At 45.7% G+C, this 22,084-nt stretch overlaps 2 protein-coding genes across 8 annotated transcripts in view; one reads left to right on the forward strand and one right to left on the reverse strand.

The window, feature by feature from the left end:
* Nucleotides 1–12,922, forward strand: part of Fbxl2 (F-box and leucine rich repeat protein 2) — a 54,161-nt gene extending 41,239 nt beyond the window's left edge. For both annotated transcript variants that reach the window (XM_075964270.1, XM_075964272.1), the window contains 6 exons: nt 574–704; nt 2,397–2,457; nt 5,358–5,402; nt 5,912–5,968; nt 11,040–11,252; nt 11,891–12,922. In XM_075964270.1, coding sequence (XP_075820385.1) covers nt 574–704; nt 2,397–2,457; nt 5,358–5,402; nt 5,912–5,968; nt 11,040–11,252; nt 11,891–11,998 — 615 coding nt within the window. In that variant the 3' untranslated portion in view covers nt 11,999–12,922. The remainder of the gene's footprint in view (nt 1–573; nt 705–2,396; nt 2,458–5,357; nt 5,403–5,911; nt 5,969–11,039; nt 11,253–11,890) is intronic.
* Nucleotides 12,923–13,827: 905 nt separating this feature from the next.
* Nucleotides 13,828–22,084, reverse strand: part of Ubp1 (upstream binding protein 1) — a 45,111-nt gene continuing 36,854 nt past the window's right edge. For 3 of the 6 annotated variants that reach the window (XM_075964267.1, XM_075964263.1, XM_075964265.1), the window contains 3 exons: nt 21,764–21,854; nt 20,943–21,061; nt 18,120–18,549 (listed from right to left, as the gene is read on the reverse strand). In XM_075964267.1, the coding sequence (XP_075820382.1) occupies nt 18,260–18,549; nt 20,943–21,061; nt 21,764–21,854 (500 nt within the window). In that variant the 3' untranslated portion in view covers nt 18,120–18,259. Of the gene's footprint in view, nt 15,711–17,758; nt 17,811–18,119; nt 18,550–20,942; nt 21,062–21,384; nt 21,597–21,763; nt 21,855–22,084 lie in introns of those variants that run through there. The other 3 variants (XM_075964264.1, XM_075964266.1, XM_075964268.1) reach the window with 2 other exon arrangements.

Below are 22,084 nucleotides of genomic sequence, written 5' to 3' on the forward strand. Positions count from 1 at the left end.
TTCTTTATCACAAGTTTATGAATTTCTTCCGAAAACAGTATACCTTTGGGTGGAATTTTGGACTTTCAGCATCTGTTGCTAACACTAGGCTATTTTAAGCTGTGCAGAAGCCACTTTCTACCCATTTTTGAGTACTAGGATTAAACTCAGGGAGAGCGAGCCAAGCAGGCATCTGCCAACTTGGTGATAGTCAGGACTTATTTACTCTTATTTTGGTTTTGGACAGTTTTGTTTGAGACAGGGTCTCACTATATAGTCTTGGCTAGCCTGGAACTTACTCTGTAGACGAGGCTGACTCCAGACTCACAGAGATCCAGTCTTTGCCTCCTAAGTGCTGGGATCAAAGGTGTGTGCCACTAGACCTGGGTACTTTTTTTAATTTTTAAAAGAGTTTCATTTATGTAGTCCAGGATATGCTAAAACTGGCAATCCTGCCTCAGCCTTCTGAGTGCCAGGACTATAGGCGAGTACTGCCACACCAGCCTGCTTCTATTTTGTTTGGGTGTCAGGGTGGAGTACGGTGGGCCGCAGTAGGCTCATTCTCCTGGCCCACTCCTGTCCTCTTCTCCCCAGCGCATCACTGATGAGGGCGTGGTGCAGCTCTGCAGGGGCTGCCACCGGCTGCAGGCCTTGTGCCTCTCTGGTTGTAGTAATCTCACGGATGCATCTCTCACGGCCCTGGGCCTGAACTGCCCCAGACTGCAGTGAGTATGACCCACGTTTGCTCTACAACTGTGAGGACTAGGCTGCAAGAGGGGAGAGGGGTGGCGGAGCCAGGAGCGGTCGGGTGGACTGGAGGAAGACAGCGCCTGACCCCGCCGGGTGGTGAGCACGATGACTCTTCCCATGTTTCTTGATCTTCATGCATTCGTCTGTGGTTTGACTCACGCCATTAGGCTCTGGCCGTCAGAGTGGTCTGACGGCAAACAGACTTGTGGTGGCTCTCTAGGGCACCTGTCAGTGGATGGGTAAACCCGGGAAAGGTAGCAGCTTGCTGTGTCTTTCTGAATATTGGAGGAAGGGCTGGCTCCCAAGGCAGAGCGTTACTGTCCACCACCCCAGGCACTAACCCTGCATATGCAGAAGCTTGGTGCCTCAAGAATAGCTGCTCCCTGTAGGCCTGTGCCGTCCTGATCTAACTCAACACATCCTCCTGCGTAGACACTCACTCCACCCTGACCTAACTCAACACAGCCACGAGAGTGGACGCTCACTTTCAGCAGAAACTGAGGTCCAGAGCAAAGTCAGTTTGTCCTGTACCTCATGATGGATAAGGAGAGAAGCTAAACCTGTAGATTTCTATCTCAAGACCAGCGGGTTTTTTGTTTTGTTTTGATTTTGCTTTTTGAGAGAAGGTTGTTCAGTGTAACAGCCCTGGCTGTCCCGGAACTCTCTGTGGACTAGGCTGGCCTCTAATTCACAGAGATCCACCTGCCTCTACCGCCCGAGAGCTGAGATTAAAGACGTGTGCCATCACCACCCAGTTGTTTTTTTTTAAACTAGCAGGCTTAACCCAAACAACTATAAAAGAAATGGTGGGAAAGTTTTAATCATTTATTTTCATATTCCAGTGAAACTGTTTTGTTTTTTTGTTTTTTAATTCTTGTGAGACAGTGTTTCTCTGTGTAGCCCTGGCTGTCCTGGAATTCACTCTGTAGACCAGGCTGTCCTCAAACTCACAAAAATCCACCAGCGTCTGCCTCCCGAATCTGGGATTAAAGGTGTGCACCACCATCACCCAGCTCCCGTTTCAGTTATTATGAGAATTAACTCACATTTTTTCATTGCGCACAGTTTACATTTTCCTAGAGGGCAACTGGGAATTTCACTGTCTAGGGGCTGAAGATTTAACTCAGCAGGAGAGCACTTGCCTGCATGCATGAGGGCCTTAGCTCAATCCTCAGCACCAAAGAACGAATAAGTGTCATGGATGTCAAGATGATTTTGTTTAGCAAAAGTCCATTTTAATTGTTTTTATTTTTTAAAGAATTTTTTATGATTTATTTAACTTTATATTATGTGCATTGGTGTAAAAGTGTCAGATCCCCTGGAACTGGATTTATAGACAGTTGTGAGCTGTCATGTGGGTACTGGGAATTGAACCCAGGTTCTCTGGAAGAGTAGTCAGTTGTCTTAACCACCAAGCCATCTCTCCAGCCCCTAGTTGTGTTTTTAAAAAACAGTACTTGGCAGGCTCCTTGATCACTATGTCTCTGTCTCTGATGAGATATTAGAACTCAGCTCTGGTCCGTGTATCCTGGTGCTGCTGTCTGTCCTGAGAGGCTGTGGTCGCGTGACCCTGAAGGTCATGGGGAGGAAGCTCAGTGTGCTGCACCGTGCAGTGCTTCTGTTGTTAACCAGGCTCTGCTTCTGCTCTCTCCTCCCCCCCTCCCCAGGATTTTGGAGGCTGCTCGATGCTCCCATTTGACTGATGCAGGCTTTACACTTCTAGCTCGGGTAAGGCACTGAGTTCGAAAAACAACTGCTTTGTAACTCACCCTACTAATTCAGAGTGGCTCAGGTAGTTTTGGGGAGTACATGAAGTAGGATGGAGCCCTTTCGGTAGGCTGTGCACCTTTTTCAGCAGGTCAGGACGCTAGGGAGATCCTGGCAGGCATGTCCTACCCTCTTGCATAGCACTGACAATTCCAAAGTTCATCTTAAGAGCTGTGCGCTCAGCCGGACAGACACACCTTTAATCAACTTTATATGGAAAAATAAAAAACCCAGGATAGCCAAAACAATCTTATACAACAAAGGATCGTCTGGAGGCATTACCATCCCTGACTTCACCTGACTTCAAACTCTACTACAGAGCTACAGTATTGATTTTGTTTTTGTTTTTTGTTTTTTTTCGAGAGAGGGTTTCTCTGTAGCTTTGGTGCCCGTCCCGGAACTAGCTCTTGTAGACCAGGCTGGCCTCGAACTCCCAGAGATCCGCCTGCCTCTGCCTCCCGAGTGCTGGGATTAAAGGCGTGCGCCACCACCGCCTGGCTCAGAGCTACAGTATTGAAAACAGCTTGGTATTGGCATAAACATAGAGAAGTCGACCAATGGAATCGAATAGAAGACCCTGACATTAACCCACAAACCTATGAACACCTGATTTTCGATAAAGGAGCTAAAAGTATACAGTGGAAAAAAGAGAGCATCTTCAACAAATTGTGCTGGCAAAACTGGATGTCAACCTGTAGAAGAATGAAAATAGATCCATATCTATCACCATGCACAAAACTCAAGTCCAAATGGATTAAAGACCTAAATATCAGTCCAAACACACTGAACCTGATAGAAGAGAAAGTAGGAAGTACTCTACAACACATGGGCACAGGAGACCACTTCCTACGTATAACCCCAGCAGCACAGACATTAAGGACCTCATTGAATAAATGGGACCTCCTGAGACTGAGAAGCTTCTGTAAAGCAAAGGACACTGTCGCTAAGACACAAAGGCAACCCACTGACTGGGAGAAGATCTTCACCAACCCCGCAACTGACAAAGGTCTGATCTCCAAAATATATAAAGATCTCAAGAAACTAGACCGTAAAAGGCTAATCAACCCAATTATAAAATGGGGCATTGAGCTGAACAGAGAATTCTCAACAGAAGAACTTCAAATGGCCAAAAGACACTTAAGGTCATGCTCAACTTCCTTAGCGATCAGAGAAATGCAAATCAAGACAACTTTAAGATACCATCTTACACCTGTCAGAATGGCTAAAATAAAAAACACCAATGACAGCCTTTGTTGGAGAGGTTGTGGAGAAAGGGGTACACTCATCCATTGCTGGTGGGAATGCAAACTTGTGCAACCACTTTGGAAAGCAGTGTGGCGGTTTCTCAGGAAATCCGGGATTAACCTACCCCTGGACCCAGCAATACCACTCTTGGGAATATACCCAAGAGAGGCCTTATCATACAACAAAGGTATATGCTCTACGATGTTCATAGCAGCATTGTTTGTGATAGCCAGAACCTGGAAACAACCTAGATGCCCTTCAATGGAAGAATGGATGAAGAAAGTATGGAATATATACATATTAGAGTACTACTCAGCAGTAAAAAACAAGGGCTTCTTGAATTTTGCATGCAAATGGATGGAAATAGAAAACACTATCCTGAGTGAGGTAAGCCAGACCCAAAAAGAGGAACATGGGATGTACTCACTCATATTTGGTTTCTAGCCATAAACCAAGGACATTGAGCCTATAATTAGTGATCCTAGAAAAGCTAAATAAGGAGAACCCAAAGAAAAACATAGGCCCTCCTGAATATTAACCTTCATCAGGCGATGAAAGGAGACAGAGACAGAGACCCACATTGGAGCACCGGACATAAATCTCAAGGTCCAAATCAGGAGCAGGAGAGAGAGCATGAGCAAGGAACTCAGGACCGCAAGGGGTGCACCCACACACTGAGACAATGGGGATGTTCTACTGGGAACTCACCAAGGCCACCTGGCCTGGGTCTGGAAAAGCCTGGGATAAAACCGGACTTGCTGAACATAGTGGACAATGAGGACTACTGAGAACTCAAGAACAATGGCAATGGGTTTCTGATCCTACTGCACGCACTGGCTTTGTGGGAGCCTAGGCAGTTTGGATGCACAACTTGCTAGACCTGGATGGAGGTGGGGGTTCCTTGGACTTCCCACAGGTCAGGGAACCCTGATTGCTTTTCGGGCTGAGGGGGGGGACTTAATTGGGGAAGGGGGAGGGAAATGGGAGGCGGTGGCGGGGAAGAGACAGAAATCTTTAATAAATAAATAAATTTAAAAAAAATCCCAGCACTCGGGAGGCAGAGGCAGGCAGATCCCTGTGAGTTCGATGCCAGCCTTGTCTACAAGAGCTACTTCCAGGACAGGCTCCAAAGCTACAGAGAAACTTTGTGTCAAAAACAAAAACCTGTACACTTAAGAAATGCTGGCCGTAGTCAGAGCTCACTCTGGGCACGTGCAGCCGATAAGCTGCAGTTGGAACAGGAGTTCAGGCCTCATTGTTAACCCCCTTGAATAGAACCTTCTCTCCGGTGGCAGGTACCCTTTCTGTGTGGACCCAGCTGGGCATCTGCACAGCTTCCCCTGCCACGGCCGTGCTCTGCTCTGTCTTGTGTACGGACTGTGGTACCCCGTCTGTCTTCCTGTCCTCACCTCCCATTTTCAGGCCCTCTGCAGTGTAGGAAGGTGACAACCCTCTCTGGGTTGAGAGGATGGTATGGCCCGCAGTAGGCACGGTCATTGTCTGAAGTGAGCACAGACTCTGAATTGCTGGTTTGGGATGGCTGTCAGTAGGGCTCACTCCTACAGGGCCCAGCCTCATGTGGCCCATGGAGCAGAGTGTTTTGTGGTCTCTTTCAGAACTGTCATGAGCTGGAGAAAATGGACCTTGAAGAATGTGTCCTGGTGAGTGGACTTCTGGCAGCCACTTGGGGCTGCATTATCACTGCTGAGGGCCTGGCGTAGTAGCAAGAACAGGCTGCCATTACTTCAGCATGGTGATGGGTATTGGGCCCCCATTAGGTCACTTGTAATGGGACTTGTGTTTGGCTGTTCCAGAACTTCAGATAGACTTTAGCAGAGCACCATCCAAGCTTAAGCAGGACTTCCTTTTATTTTACACATAGTCCGTGAGAGGAATGAACCTGTGTGTCAGGTGATAGGGTAACTACAGAGAAAGGTGTCCTGGGGAACCCCTTGTCTGCCTGCTTTTGTGCCCTGCCTCTAGGCTCCCTCAGGCACCAGAAGCAAGAGCAAAGTGTGCCTCCCCAGGTGTCAACAGTTTGAGCCAGAGTATATATGCCTGGATGAGGTTTTAGTTTTCTTTTGTGTTCTCTGATCCCCATGTTCGAGAAGTCAGGATTAAGTGTTAGGGCCTGGCATGGAAGGCACACTGACAGCCTGTTTTTCTCTAGATCACTGACAGCACCCTCATCCAGCTCTCCATCCACTGTCCCAAGCTACAAGCCCTGGTGAGTTATTCGTGACAGTAATGACTTACGCATCCCTTTCATACGGGTCCCCTTCATGTAGAGTACCGTCACTCTTGGTCTCAAAGAGCTCTTTGTTGGGCTAACCTGGGCTGTGTACAGATGTTACTGCTTCCACTGTAGGAAGTGAAGCTGATAGGGTCCCACAGCTCCATCACTTCACTAAACCCATGTCCATCTTGTCAGGGAGAGCACAGTTGGCATGTGAAATCCTGTTACATGGACCAAAGATAGGAACCTTCCTCCTGATAGGCTTGCTTTTCATATGTACTCGACCGGAGGGGAGGTCTGAGCATGTTCAGAAAGATCTAACAGCAGTCATGGTAGGGGCGGGAAGAGCAGGACCCACTGCCCTTCTTTGGAATGTCTTCCAATAACCAGAGTTCTCCCCCAGAAGGTTGTGCACCAAAAGCCCCTCTCAACGCGGCCCCCTACTTTTATATGTGCTGCTTCTAGAAACGACGTAGGAGTAAAGCCGCACTGTGACACCACGAGTCAGGTGTCTGAGGCGTGCAGCTGTGATGTTTAGCTCCTGGGAAGCCAACAAGACGACTTCAGGTGTGGCCTAGGCCGACTGGCATGCAGAGACCACATTTCAAAGAAGCACCAAGGATAGCTAGCAGTCAAGCCTGGAGACTCCACTTCAGAACTGACCGAGATTCTTAGGAGCACTGAGGGCTCCTCTGGCCGGAGACGGTTCTCACTGGAGAAGACAGGAAACTCAGGCAGCAGACTTTTCTCTGCTCTGAAACTTGAATCTCTGCATAAGGGATATGACCCTGACTTCTTCAGAGCTTGTAGGTATCTCAGGATGTTGAGATTTACAAGATAAGGCTCTCCCATGGGCCCACGGTTTCTCCCCAGAAGCCCACACCACCTCTAGCACAGATCCCCTACCACAGCCTAGCTGGGACTGTTTTGTTGTTTTCTGAGGAGTCACCTCAGCATCATAGGAAATGCTTTATGGGATGTGCTCAGCTGATACTGTGAATGGCATGTGCTTTTCTTTCAGCCTCTCTGTTTTTATGTCTCTTAGAGACAGGTGGTTGAGTGTTGATTTTATCTAGTCCGATTTTTAAACTGTGTGTATAGTTATAGGTCTGCCCTATGTGGGTTGTCTACAAGAGCATACAAGACTTTTGAGCACGTAGTCATCTCTTCAGCCCACTGGCCTTTTAAAGTCTTCCCAGTCCTGAGGCTTTAGCCCCTGCTACACAAGCATTCTGCCACCACGCTACATCTTTCTACCCTTGGATTTTTTTGCATTCAGGGTTTGTGTAGCCCCTGAACTGGTCCTGGGCCCAAATCTCTGCCTTTGGCTGGGAAGATATGTCATTTACGTTTAATGTGCTGCACCAGTGTCCTCTATTTACTGTCACTTTTTGTGTTTCTCTGCCTTTTTGGTGCTTCTTTTGAATAATCTGTCTTTAATGTTGTATTTTACCTTTGACTCCTTAGCCGTATCTGTGCATTGATTTTTTACTTTTTAGATGGTAAATGTGCTTTCTGTAAATCCAAGGTGACCTCCTGCTGAGGGATCTCCAGGAAGGACTGGGCCTGTGGTTTAGACTGTCACTTGAGGACAGACAGGATCCTTGTGTTCTGCTCGTATCTCTGGAAATAGGCATGTGCCTGTGCAGTGAGTCCTGGGATCACCCCAACCGCTATGAGGCTCGGGCATTGTCAGGAAGGCCCTGGCCATGACAGCTGCCTGCTGGTTTAGAGGAGGGGAGTCAGCAAGGACCAAGGGTGACAGACCCTCTCCCTGGCACTCTGGCGTGCTCAGAGTATCAGGTGGCTTCCTCAACAGCCGACCAGCTTCTCCAGTGTGACTGTTGAAGATCAGGGAAGGTTCAGGCTCAGGCAAGAGGAGTGGGTCTCATTCCTCAGGTGTGGTCACGACACTGTCAGCAGGCCACTCCTGAGGTGTCCCTTAGGAAGCATTGTGCAGTGTGTAAAGAGTAGACCCCCAGCAGCCCAGTAGAGGAGAGAAAAGTCAGCATGAGTGCAAAACCACAGCCTCCTTCCTCTGCTAAGTCCCTTTCTTATCTTAAAGTCTTCCTTATTAGCTGGGTGGTGCACACCTTTAATCCCAGAACTCAGGAGGCAGAGGCAGGTGGATCTCTGAAATTGAGGCCAACCTGGTCTACAATGTGAGTTCCAGGATAGGCTCCAAAGCTACACAGAGAAACCCTGTCTCTAAAAACCAAAACAAGCAAAAAAAAACAAGACCTCCTTATACTTTGTCACTTTACCTTGATTGCCAACTAAGCCTAGGCACAGACTATTTAATACATCTCAAGAAGGGACTCAAAGACCAGCCAGGGGCCTTAGGGTTGCTGACTGAGTTGAGTCCCTGGGGGGTTTGCTTTGTCCAATGCTGGGCTCTAAAGGAGCTGAGGGAAGAAACTCCAAAGGCCGAGAAGCCCTTCTGACAGTGATTCTCCTCTAATCCGGAGAACTGCGCGTCCCTGCCCTGTCAGTAAAGGGGGAGTGGGGGCTGGGATCTCTCAACTCTGCCTAGTAGTGACAATCTGCCAGACCACACATGCAGTATCAGTGGAGACCACACAGGGAGCCACTCCCTAGGTGACAGTCAGATGTCTCCCACACCTGAATCCCTAGTCGTGGCAAGGCATCTGCCCCATGGGCATTAGACCAGACTGGGGATAGGGACTTGGCCACTGTATGGTGACAACAGGGTATTACCCCACAACGTAGTGCTGCGGGCCTGGTGCAATGACATGTAAATAAGACATCAGAACATTTTGGCTACGACAGAACATTCTGAACTCAGCTGACTCTCCAGATAAGATGGACACATTTTAAAGTGGACTTTAGAGAAACATTCCAGTTAGAAATTACGAAAACACAGTAAAACCAACATTCAGTGGATGGCCTTAAAGCAGAGTGGAGGGTCCAAAAACAGAGATGGCCTACTCTTGGCAAGTGAGAACAGCCTGAAGAAAACAAAGAATAAGACAAGTAACTTAAGGCTTTAGGGAGCTGGAACAGACAGTGTGACAGTCACAGTATCACAATTAAAATTGAAACAGCTAAAAATTCCAAAATTAGTAAAATGTTCCTTTAGATTGAAGCTGATCAAACCTCGGACAAGACCAATGTTCACCACCACACCCCCTACCCATCCTCCAACCACCAAGGCCAGTTCTTCACGAGGTGCCTGAACATCAAGATGTGAGGGTACAGCCAAGACAGCACCAGACCCACAACAGTGCCTGCACTTGAGGCCCCAGTGATTTATATTCCCAACTCCAAGGTCCAGAACAAAGTGAAATAAATAAGCCCAAATTAAAAGGACATAACATGGTAGAGATCAGTGAAGCTGAAACCAAAACCGCAGCAGTATCTTAGCGACGCTACAGCTTTGGAAACAGGTCCTCAGGCCATGCTGCCACCACAGCTGTCCAGGCCGAGCATCCCTTATACAAAAGGTTTGGAACAGAGGTGTTTGGGCTACCAGACTGTTTCATTACACATGTATCATACACACTAGGCAAATTAAGTGCTTGGGATTTAGTGCCAAAGTCTAAACACAAATTCATGTCTTGTTCGACTGTGGCTTGCCTCACGAGGTCAGTTGTGGATTTCCTATTTGTGTGTTGATATTCCCTATTTGTGGTACTGTGTAAATTTTTAGATTTTGGAGATTTTCAAATTTTCACGGTATGGATTTGACAACATAGGTGAAATGGACAAATAACTCATTTGATGTAAAACAACCCCAAAACTTCTCTTAAGGAAATTCACTTATAATCTTTAAATTCTCCCAAATATTCAAGTGGATTTGCTTAGAATTCTTCCTAACATTTAAAGAATTAACAGATTCTGTACTGATGAGCTCTCTGAGAAGTGTAACATATTCTCAGTGACTCTGGGATCAAAAACCCATGGACAGGCTCGGTGGAGAGGGTGTTTGCTGCCAAGCCTGATCCAAACCGTGGTAGGAAAGAGCCATCGCTTGCAAGTTGTTCAGACCTCAGACCTCCACTTCTGCCATGGCTTGCGTGGCCTGCACATCCTGTGCCCTAGCTCCTGTTTCTCTCTATCCAAGGACATCCCCTATTTCCTGCTAAACTCTAAGCCTGACATCCTCCTCCACCATCTGGGACCTTTCCTACTCAACCTCAGAACCTCAGACATTATCTCATAGTCTCTTCTCCAGGGTAAACACATCAGTCACTGGCAGGCACTGTCCCCCACCCCCACGACCTTGTATCTTGGTGTGGATTTTCTACTTTCACAGTGGAGAAACGGTCCAGTCTGAAGTTACTAAGTAAACTTGGCTACGTAACCTTTATCATCACTCCCAAGAGGTTAATGCTGTATGCAGGGGTCAAGGTCTCAGACGTCTACACTTTAATGTCTGTGTTTGTCTGTGCTAGGGTGATTGCACGTGACTGCAGGTGCTCACGGAAGCCAATGGCATTGGATCCTCCAGTAGCCAGAGTCACAAGCAGTGGTGAGCCACCATCTGAGTTTTGAGAACCAAACTTTGGTCCTCTGGAAGAGCAGTGTGTGCTTTTAACTACTGAGCCACCTCTCCAGCCCCTGTACATTTTAAAGGAACAAGGGCACCAAAACGGCTGGCTTTACTGGTGAAGCCTCTACTCAGATGGTGAACTGGGCCATAAAATTGCTCAAGGGGGAAAACTTTTAAATACTCCCCTGAAACCTGTATTTCCTTATTTCTGGTTAAAGTCAGCTGCCTGGGTGCAAAAAACCCAGGGCCTTGTCAGCTCCTCTCTGGACAAGGAAACAGTGTCACAGCCATTTTATGCCGGTCTTACAGAAAACCCCAAGCAAGTGTTTCCTGCAGTACTGGATGTCGATCTGATGAGGTTTTTGTAGACTCCAGCCTTTCCATCTTCCATTCATTCACAACATGGCCCTCCCCAACACATGGCACTCAATTTCCAGCATGTGCTTTTCAGAGGACAAATCACACTGCAGCCAGCAGTTACTCAGGGGCACTTGAGGGGCCGACTCCCCAGCTCTTACCTCTAAAGGAACGTATTTCTTCCCTCCCCAGAGTTTGTCCCACTGTGAGCTCATCACAGATGAAGGGATCCTACACCTGAGCAGCAGCACATGTGGGCACGAGAGACTGCGGGTACTGGAGCTGGACAACTGCCTCCTTGTCACGGATGCTTCATTGGAGCACCTGGAGAATTGCCGTGGCTTAGAGCGCCTGGAGCTGTACGACTGCCAGCAGGTCACCCGTGCAGGCATCAAGCGCATGCGGGTAGGTGCAAGTCCCTTCTTGGCTGTCCCTCAGCAACTGAGGAATACCCAGAAATCAACATCCAGGATGTTAAGAGAGCTCAGCAGGTAAAGGTGCTTGTTTCCTGTCTCCCTGAGTTCAAGAACACACAAAATAGACTAGAACCAATTCCCAAATGTTTTCTGACAGCCACATACAAACTGTGGCATGCACTTGCACTAGTGCACATGATGTACTTAAAAAAAGGTCAACATCCACTTGTCTAGTCTGTTGTGTTTATGCAAGCTGGTCTGATTCCATACACAGTACTACCTTAGGCTTCTTCAAACATCTACTCTTGGAGGTGTAGGTTCCATGTAGTCTGGTGACTGGCACTTTCACAAGCTTCCAAGGCAATCAACTAAAGGTCACTGTTTTAAGTGTAGGGGCTGTTTACAAATAGGTAATCACTGCCGCTGGACAAATGTTTCCATTTGTATTTAGAGGGTGCTGGACTTTGGGGTAAAAGGGATGAAGAGGAGCAGTTCTAGCTTAGAGCATTCTACCTTCCTAATGTTAAGGTAGAGTCAATTTTAAATGGACTTCAGGTTTCCTAAGGTTATACAAGAATGCTAATTAATGCCAGGGCAGACTATTCCCCCTTTTCCATCTCCTTCCAGGCTCAGCTTCCTCATGTCAAAGTCCATGCCTACTTTGCTCCAGTCACCCCTCCACCAGCAGTGGCAGGAAGTGGACATCGACTGTGCAGGTGCTGTGTCATACTCTGACAGCAGCTCCTTAGGCCAAGGGCCCCATCCTCCAGGTTAGACCAGTCTCCTGACTGCGCACCATCACCCTGTCTCAACTCTCCACTGGGAAAGCATTACAGGAAAGACTTCAGCACAGACTGCAGTAACTGGTGATTCTATTCACCTTAACCTTGTTGGGATGCAAGCCAATCAAAGCCTGTGTCAGTTACCATATGGCAAGAGTGGTGTGGTGCAGCCAAGACCACACAAGTAACCCGGAGCCCTTCAGCGGTGGATACCCACCTAGGTACACAGCCCTACCCGGCTTTGTCAGCATCCAACACATAGACCTTCAGTGTTAGCACAACCAGAGCAGAGCGTAGAGCCTGTGGTTTTCTACCTGATCCTTAAGCCAGTGGCCTACTTTAATTCATAATGATTCCTACTGATTTGCAGAACTTTTCCATTTTGAAGACTGACTAGCACCTTTATCAATGTGACTGTACTGCAAACTCAGAATGGCTGGTAGTTTCGTATGTAGAAACGTGTGTGAAAGGCATGTTAATACATTTCCAGAGAACACCAAAGAATGAGGACTCTAAGCTGGGTGGGGCAATGATCTTCACCCTTCTGTGTCAACTTGTCATATCCAATTATAGGGACCAAAACCTAAACAAAAGCAACCTACTTTGCATTGCCCCATTGGAAATGATAAGCTCTGCCATGTGCTACAGCATACAATGCATTTCTGTTAAAGGAAAAAAGCCAATTATGTCCACACTTCTCAAAAAATTTGGGAGAACCTTGAAGAAACTCAGAATTAAGGCTTAAGTTATCTATAATATAATCAAGTAAAAATAATGAATGGGTGCATGAGAATGAATTTTTTTTTTCAAATTTACTCTGAATTTTTAGAGATCATACCAGAACTACATTAAAGCTTCACACATGGGAAAACTCAAACGAGTAAAGTGTTGGCACCTTTTAAACTCCTAACAAGCCCTTACAGTGCTCACTAGAATTAGTCAGAGACTTTACTGCTATGATGCTCAAGCTGGTAAATCTGAGCAAAGCAGCTCTCCACATACAGGTGTCTTTGTATCACCTTAACTAGGGTAGGACACCCAGGCTTTTACTGTGGCTGCTGCCTGCTCTGTGCCGTTGACAGTTACCGCCTGCAATGTGACCTTAGGGGCTAATGGTAACCGAACCTTCCTAGCAACCATTCCCCAGCCAAAACTGCAAAATTGAGCTGTTTTTCTGTGTCTCTGTGGACAGTGTTACAGCATCTGTACACAGTGCCTCAGCTGCATTCTCAGTGGAAAGCAGATACACACATATACCCTGGAAATTCATCAGGAGAATCCTTGTAAGCATTAGCTTACTGTGAGTTCGACTACCTTGTTAGGCCATGTTGCAGTATTCCCAGGCTTGAAGATTATATGAATATCACATCAGCTATTAACTGTATGATGGGAGGGGATTAAGTATGTATTAGACTTACTTCAGTGATTCATGAACTCATTTCTGTTAAATACCAGAGACAACCATACATTTTTTCTGAGCTAGCCTATCATAATGTTGGACTTGATTCACAACGACCATAACTTCACTCGCAGACTAGAAGAACCTCTTGTCAGAAAGCCTGACTCGTCTTCTGTAAGTAGGGACAGTTCCTATAATTACCTTTCTTGAGTTGCATCACCTTTGTGGAAATCAGCAGAAAAGGAAAGGGCAGGGACAGCCCACAGGGGTGAACCTCTTACAGCGTGGCCACTAAGGTGTGTGCAGGACACACCCAGGAAAGTCCTTCATCCCATGTGACCTGAGATGACATAGCACAACTTAGAATTTAAATGAGTGACACATTTACAAAAAGATCAGAAAACATTTATTACACCCAACTGTACATCCTATTAACCAAAGTAGCAAATTGCTGGTGCTGTGGGTTCTGTGCAGTTTCACTGAGACAGACTAGCACTTTTTGCAGCTCAGCACAATTTCAAGTCTGAGGAGCTTGTAAGTACTTTTTACCCCACTTCTAAAACCTGATAAGGAATTCAAAATAGCACACAGCATTAAATGACATTTATTGTTCCATAAATCATGAGATCCAAAAAAGAAAGCTAACAGACAAGCAAAACTCTAGAAACAATCAGGAGATAAATTCATTTCTTTCCCAAATAAGTGACTGGTACAGAAAGCATGTGGTCACACAAAAGCAAAGGGAAGGACAGATAGGAACACTCCCCTCCTCTAAAGGGCCTGCAGAGCTACATACAGCACTGCCAAGCCCAAGATGAAAATATGGAGACAGAGTTTAGAGTTTGTGGCAAATAATTAACCCCCAATATGAATAAAATGCAAGACGTTAAAGCCTTTACCCACTGAAGTAGTTGTTCCTACCCACCTGAACAAGGGTCAGACCAACATTCACAGCCAGCAACTGAGCAAATGGGCAGAGATACTACATAATTAAAACAGAAAAAGGGTTTTTAAAACTCAGACCTGCTAAAATGTTTGCTGATGAATTCTGGGGAGGAAGAGAAAAGCCGAAGAATCCCTTTGAGAGTGGTGTGCAAGCACATGTGATCCTATAAAGAGGCACACCTGTTACAGACACAGCAGCAAAGAGGTAAAACACCTTAATAGCCCTGAACTAATCACCAGAGTGTATATCCATGATTGTACTGAAACTCAGCATCTAAGGGGAGAAGTGGGGATTATGGTACATTTTAGTGTCTTGTTATGACATCTAGTGTTTCCTTGGGTACTTTCGTCTCATTCAAAACAAAGATCCCTTTAACACCAAGTCAGAAGCTACCAACAATAATACTTTGTTTCCCCTGTTACATCATCTAGTTCTAATGTCTGGGGAAGGGCTTTAAACACATTTAAGAACAGAGCCAAGCACAAAACAAGTGAGTTGTGCACCTGGAGTCCCAGCTACTTGGGAGGCTTAAGTGTGGGGGAATGGAGAACAGGGGAGACAAGAGAAGGAAACCACATGAGTTTAAAAGGCAAAGAGGTTTCAAAAGTTGAAATCCTGAACTAAAAAGCTAAAAATGGAAGCAAAAGCCAAACACCCACGTCTTTGTGCCTATCAGGGCTTACACTGACCTCTCACCAAGGTACTGCTGAAAGTTTTGCTCATCTTCTCTGCTTGGCTCTTCCCTGGTCTGGCATGATGTCCTCAGACGTACACCTTCAGACATGATCGATCGCTTCTGACAAGGTGCTCAGCCTCTTACCTGACCAATGTTGCTGTGTCAGCACAGCATAGCTCCCCAAAGAGAGCACACCCTATCTCCTCCCCAGGTCAGCATAAGGGTCAGGCGACAGAAGCCAAACTGGCATGGAAAGGTAAATGCCCACGGTTGAGTTTTTACATTCATTTTCAAACCGCATACAGTGTCAAAGCCAGCAGAGACTGCTTCTGGGAACTCTGTCCACTGGCCCCTGTGCCCACACCATGGGCTGAGAGCTGCTTGCACGTCGACTGATGTGCTCACTCTCATGAGGGGCTGGGCTGTGGCAGTGACAACGAGGAGACTTGTCTCTCCTACAGCTCATTAGGAAGGTCATCTTGTGTTTTCAATATGAAACATTTCACAGTAAAATCCAATCCCAAGACTTCTTGGATTCAGTCTTCACACACTTTAAGCATGACTTTATTTGGTACTGAATAGAGTTCAGTCTGTATAAGGAAGGTATCACTTCAAAATTATGTGAATACCATCATTATTTTCAGCTGCCAAGAAAAAAGGGAAAAAGTTAAAAAAAAAAACCCTAAACTTAGAAAAGAAACATTATTAAAGATGGAAACGTACAATCTGCTTCAGAGGTTACAGCTTGATAAAAAGTTAATTGCTTTGTTCTAGTTCTGCTTCCCTTCGACAACTCTATACCCATTCCCTGGAACACTGCTCGGGGACTCCAGCCCCTGCACCTCTTGCTGGCCCTACAGGGAAGGGCTTGTAAGAACAGCAGCAGGAACCCTTATATGCTAGAAGTAAAATAGACCAAAGCACTGTGTGAGGGTAAAGCTGAAAAAGCCCTGCACAAAATGTGCAGGCAGCCTGAAGGTTCTGCTGTAAGCATCCACCTTTCTCTCCGGGAAAGCTGAACCCGCAGAGGCAGATACATAACAACTCTTTGCCTAATGGCCTCAGGAAATTGTGAGAGGCAGTGGAGGCATTCATAAAAACAGAAGGCTTTCATGGGTTCCAAGTCTCACAAATGGTAAACTAAGACTGGAGAAGTCCGCGAGGACTAATGCTGCAAACAACCACTAGTTTCACAAGATACAAGGACATGATTAAGCATGGGTTTCTGGAATTTTGCAAGGTAAAAGTTATATGGTTTTGAAATTAAAGGTGTTTCTGCATATGACTAAGAAGTGAGCCAGTTCACTGCTGTCTTGGATCTTGAGGTAGCTCGATGGCCAGTGGCATATGAACAACATTTTGTAATTTCAACCCTTTGGGGCTGCTTCTTTGCAGAGTGACTACCAGGAGAGGGGGACTTGAGACCTTGTCTTTTCTGGGTGGGGGTCCTATGCTGAGACTAGTATAGCTGATTTTAACCCATGTTCTGCCTTCATGAAGCCCTTCCCTCTCTAACTTTGTAGTAGTTTTGAGCTCACTTGACCTGGCCTGGCCTCTTCCCACATTATGCCCTAATTAGCTCTTGTACAGCCTGCCCAGCTCTTAGTCACTACTGACATGAAAATTTCTAAATTAGTACCTCAAGCCTAAGGAACCTCAGAATGGTACAATTAGCTGCCTGCTCGACATGCCAAGTTGTTCTGCATCAGCCTTACTTACCTCTTTGATGAGGCAGCCACCTGCCCTGGCAGTCACAACTACTCCCCATCAAACAGGGAGCCAAATGGGCCCTGTCCACATGTCCAGACACTCCTATCACCTCTTGCCTAGATCGACTGCATACTCCAGTTTTGCTATCTTGTTATCTCCACAGTTGTAGAAGAAAAACCCAATCCCATTACTCCTTTGTTTAAACCACTTCCCTGACTTCCCAACCCATCTGAAATAAGATCCAGTGACCAACGTCAGCAGCCATCACTGCATGCCAGGAGCTGCCTCTCTCCCTGACCCCACTCTGCTCTGCTCACCCTCACCCTACATGGCAGCTGCATGGCCGCCTTCCAGCCCTCACAAATGCCAAGTGCATTCTTTTGCACAGTCCCGTGCTGTCCTTGGGCTAGTCCTGTGGCCAGCTCATTTTTCATATCACCTCAGAAAAGCCTTCTGTTAACAGCTCAATGCTTCCTCTCTCCCATATTCCCCACACTTTATTTCTTCACAACACCCAATACTGGTCAGTTTCTGTGCCTGTGACCAATTCTGACTTTTCCCACTACCCTTGTTTCATCCAAGCACTAACACAGTCTTGGATACATCGCTCAGCAATACTGGCAGAATGGCCAGTCATCTAGAAAACCTAACTCTTTCTGTATTTGCTAAATAATTTCTATTAGAGACACTAAAAATACTGTTCATCCATGTTCCAACCTCTTAAAATTAGCAAAAACATCAAAACATCTTTCTCAAGAATATTCATGCACAGCTAGGCAGTGGTGCCTGTAATTGTAATACTCAGGAGGCCAGCCTGGTCTTCAGAGCTAGTTCCAGGACAGCCTGGGCTACACAGAGAAACCCTGACTGGAATAAACAAAAACAAACAAAAAATAGAATATGCATACACAAGAGAGCTGCTATGGGGGCACACTGCCCTTCATGATCACAACATGCCAAGGCACACACACATGGAAAGTACCTTTCACTGTGGAGAATAAAAAACAACTCTCGTCTTGAAAGTTCTGAACCATCTAGAAGGATAAAGCAGATGTGTAAGTGTATAAGACCCATCAGTCCTTCTTAACTATAAATGGTTAAATCTTTGGTAAAAGTACTACAGCATAATCCTTACATCTTTCTTATAGGATCCAAGTAATTCATGACAGTAGTATGAGAGAGTAAAGGGTTACACCTGTCCCTGGTGAGCCACTGAGAAGCCTGCTGTGCCAGGTCCTATGGATACTGACTTTCCCTATTATTACTGTTTGTCAGTGAGCATGGTTTGAGCAAGGGGCATGCTGTACTTGTAATATTACATGTTTTTAAAATACTGCTCTTCCAATAATGTCTAAAAGGAGAACATATTTAATGCCTTACCTCACAGGAGGACCAAAGACTGCCCCAGAAAATATCTGAGCTCCAAAACATCAGGGAAAGCTTGGTCTGCTTTCCCTGACTATCCCTTCTTTACTTAGATGCTTTAATTCCTGGTTACACATTTTGATCCCACCTCTTTAAAAATGACTATCAATACTTGCAAAAGAAGTTGGCAGCATTTCTTACAGCTCCAACAATGTATATGAGTGCCACTGTGAAAGGAAGAGTGACTACTGCCTGTCTGATTTACCTGGTCACTAACAAGAATGTGGATACCAGTAGGGCCCTGTCTGTAAACCTGGTTAATTTGGTGGAAAGGAATATTAAACACCGAGGCAAGTTTTCGAGCAACTTCTGAGGCAACCATTTCTTCCAAGTAGATTGCATGATAAACTGAAAAAACAAAAAAGAAAAATAGCACTTTTACAATAATGTTGGGTCTGATCTATACTTGATCCATAGAGGCCACCTTTTCAGAGTACCAAAGAAATAAAATTAAAACTTAGAAATAGGGACAAGGTAATGTTTCTTTGCCCTCTTAAGATCTCTACCCACTTACCTGAAGTAAAGAACACATTATTTATGGTCATGTATAATAAATACTAATTTTGTATAAAATGATGTGATTTTATATTTTTCTGCAACAAAGTCTCATATAATTGAGGGTTAAAAAAAGAGCATCAGTTGGGCGTGGTGGTGCACTCCTTTAATACCAGGCAGGTGGATCTCTGAGTTCAAGGCCAGACTGGTTTACTGAGTGAATTCCAGACAGCCAGGGCTATCCTTTTTTTTTTGGGGGGGGGGGGGATTAGGGATCAGGGCAATGGAACAATGGATTGGGGCAAAGGACAAAGGATGAAAAAAATATTTGCTCTGCTGTATAAATTATGTCACAAGCAAGCTGGGGTTTTTTTTTGTTTTAAATGTTTCTAATAATGCATAAAAAGAACTGTAAAAGGAATCTGAACCAGTAATTCTCCAAATGAGGACTTAAGAATAAAAATTATCTGTGTCATCTATTATAAACACACCAAATCAAAAGAAATGGAGACAACACCGTATGAAAAGTAAGGATACAGACAATGAAGTCTGGTTCTTCTTTAGGAAAAACCCCAGCCTCAGTTCAACATCTGCTGTTCTGCCGGGCGATGGTGATGCACTCGGGAGGCTGAGGCAGGCGGATCTCTGTGAGTTCGAGACCAGCCTGGTCTACAAGAGCTAGTTCCAGGACAGGCTCCAAAACCACAGAGAAACCCTGTCTCGAAAAAGGAAAAAAAAAACAAAACTGCTGTTCTGTTATTTATGTCCATACTTAAAATCACAGCACTGTAAATCTGTGAGTGTCACCCAAGAGGATATTGCTCAACCACTGACTCAAGCCAGACACAGATCTGCAATAGGGAAACTGAAAAGTCGGGTTCCCAAATGAATAGCTAAGTGTATAAGAATGTTGACTAATTACACACTTGGAAAAGTTTTGAATTAAAACTCAAAATTAAAGGTAACTCTGAAGGACTACCGTATCAAAGTCTGGAGACCAGGTGCTGCCCTCTGGCTCCTGTAATAAAGTGGAAGCAACAGGGTCAAAGCTGTTGTCCACATGCTGTGATGGCAGAGGTCAGTGCAGAAACGCCCCTGTGGCTGACTATTTCCTATCTGGTCTTAAGTTCACTAAATGTGAATGGACAAGGATAAAGATGTCCAGTGTTTCTACCTATTCCTACCTCACCCCCAACACTAATCGCTGAGGACATGTAATACAATAACACTATATTCCTGGCAAAAAATGGGAATCATGTATATGATGGAGTGACACAGAAGGCTCCTTTAAGAATCTGTATCCTCAATCTTAAAAGTCACAGCTCATGCCTGGGACGAGATGACACGAATGGAAAGGCCCACAGTTGTGATTTACAGCTCTTCCAATTACAGAAATCTAAGCCATGAAGTATTTTTCAGAGCTCCACCCACTGTCAGGGTAAGTAACTGCCTCTCTGAATTCCCTAATACATGATTCCCTGAAACAGTGTTTCAGAATGTGAGAACAGGGACATTGCTACCACCATACAAGCAAGAGGAAGGTGCAGTGATGCACACCTGTAACCCCAGTACTCTGGAGGACGAGGCAGGGAATGGCAGCTCTGAGGTCAGCTTAGACTACTTAGTGAGACTTTGTCTAGCCTCTCCCTTTCCCAAAATGTTTACAAAGGAGAGAGGGAAGAGACAGGAGAGGCCAGACCTCGTCATACTGTCCAGCTGAGCTACATCTGCAGGACAAGAAGCTGTCTAGTCACAAGTTAAGCTATGCAGCAGTGCTAACACTGACCAAAGAGACAACACTCACCTTCCTGCCTTCATGGAACACAATGGATGCTCACCTCAGCTGGGTCTACACTGGGGGAAGACTGCTACATAGACTCACCTTTGCTCATGTGTGATGAGGCCCTCTCCTCCCATCTAGTCAGTGAAATGGGGGAAGAAAGAGAAATCCACTTGTTTCCCCAGCAAGCTGACAATGTTACATTCATTCAGAAAGGTCTCAACATGTTCAAGTTATTGTATTGCTTCCTGGGTATTTCCTGGGTATTTCATGCATAAAACCATATAAAAAGATCTACAGCATGCATCACTGAGAACTAAGAAAGGTTCTAGTTTCCTTTTTTTCCCAGGACTTGGCCCTACAGCTGCTGCTGTCAACCCTGTAGCAGGAACTCGACAGTCCTCCACGAGCTCATATCTGACTACCACAGGAAAGACAGGAGACCTGAAGTGCCCTCAATACCCACCGCAGGGTGTCCCACTGCCATTCTCGCCTCCACTGCCTGCAGCTTGTGGCTGCCCTTGCAGCACAGTGCTATTCGGCTGCTCCTGGCAGACATAGATGGTTAATCGGGGCCTAACCGACCTGTAATCAGAAGATGCCATCAATGAGACTGAGAGCAAGTGGCTTCAACACCTGTACAGTCAACACTACAGGAATCTAAGATCTATTTTTTCCTTATGAGAACTTTACAATGTTATTTCATTATGCAAAATAATTTTCTAGTAAAAATATAAAAACCACACACCTCACACCAACCACCACAGGTCCAGACTCTAAACCACTGAGAATTTAAGTTTCAAGATTGATTAAGCAATTTCGAATCAGTAAGGCTCAAGTTTACTGAACTCTCAGCACAAATCTGGAGACAGTAATAGCAGTCAGCAGGTCTCAAAGCCAGCAAAGTCACAGATCTAGCATTCTAATTGACAGTTACAAGTTCACATTTAATAACTGCTTAACAATAATCATGACCTTGAAAACCATAGATTCTGTAGAGCTCACCTAAATTAGAAGTTTTGTTTTCTTGGCAACAAACCCAGTCGTCTTCAAGAAATCAGTCCTGCCCATGTGCATTGCTACCAGTCTTAGTCTACCTCTGCCCTCATCAGTGCCTGCCCTGAAGGTGTACACAAAACAGTCTTCTCGTGAGCACGATGCTGCCGATACACGGTGGCGCACACAGGCACACGCCAACCTAGCGTGGAAACACATTCTGCCCACCAAATCCCCCACGCAGAGAAAGGTCCATTCTCATTTCTCATAGAAAAGTCTATAGTATTTTACCTTGACTTCAGGGAATTATAGAGCCGAATTCCATCGGCTGCACCACAAATCTGAACTAAATCCTCCTTTGTCAGCTTTAATAAGTCGGCACCTAGAAAACAGAAGAAATCCTCAAATAAGCCTGGGAAGGCTAGAACAGGTGCTTCATGGGGCTCTGTCTTCACACAGTTCTGTCCTTCTAGGCAGCAAGGGGTGTCCGGAATTACACAGACCCACGAATAACACAGGAGCACTCATCTGTCTCTCAGAGAAACAACATGCTATGGTAACAAGGAGCCAAAAGGCTTGTGTGTTCACAATACAAGACTCCCATACTGTCTT

This window comes from Microtus pennsylvanicus, chromosome 3, assembly GCF_037038515.1.
Source record: "Microtus pennsylvanicus isolate mMicPen1 chromosome 3, mMicPen1.hap1, whole genome shotgun sequence".
NCBI lineage: Eukaryota > Metazoa > Chordata > Mammalia > Rodentia > Cricetidae > Microtus > Microtus pennsylvanicus.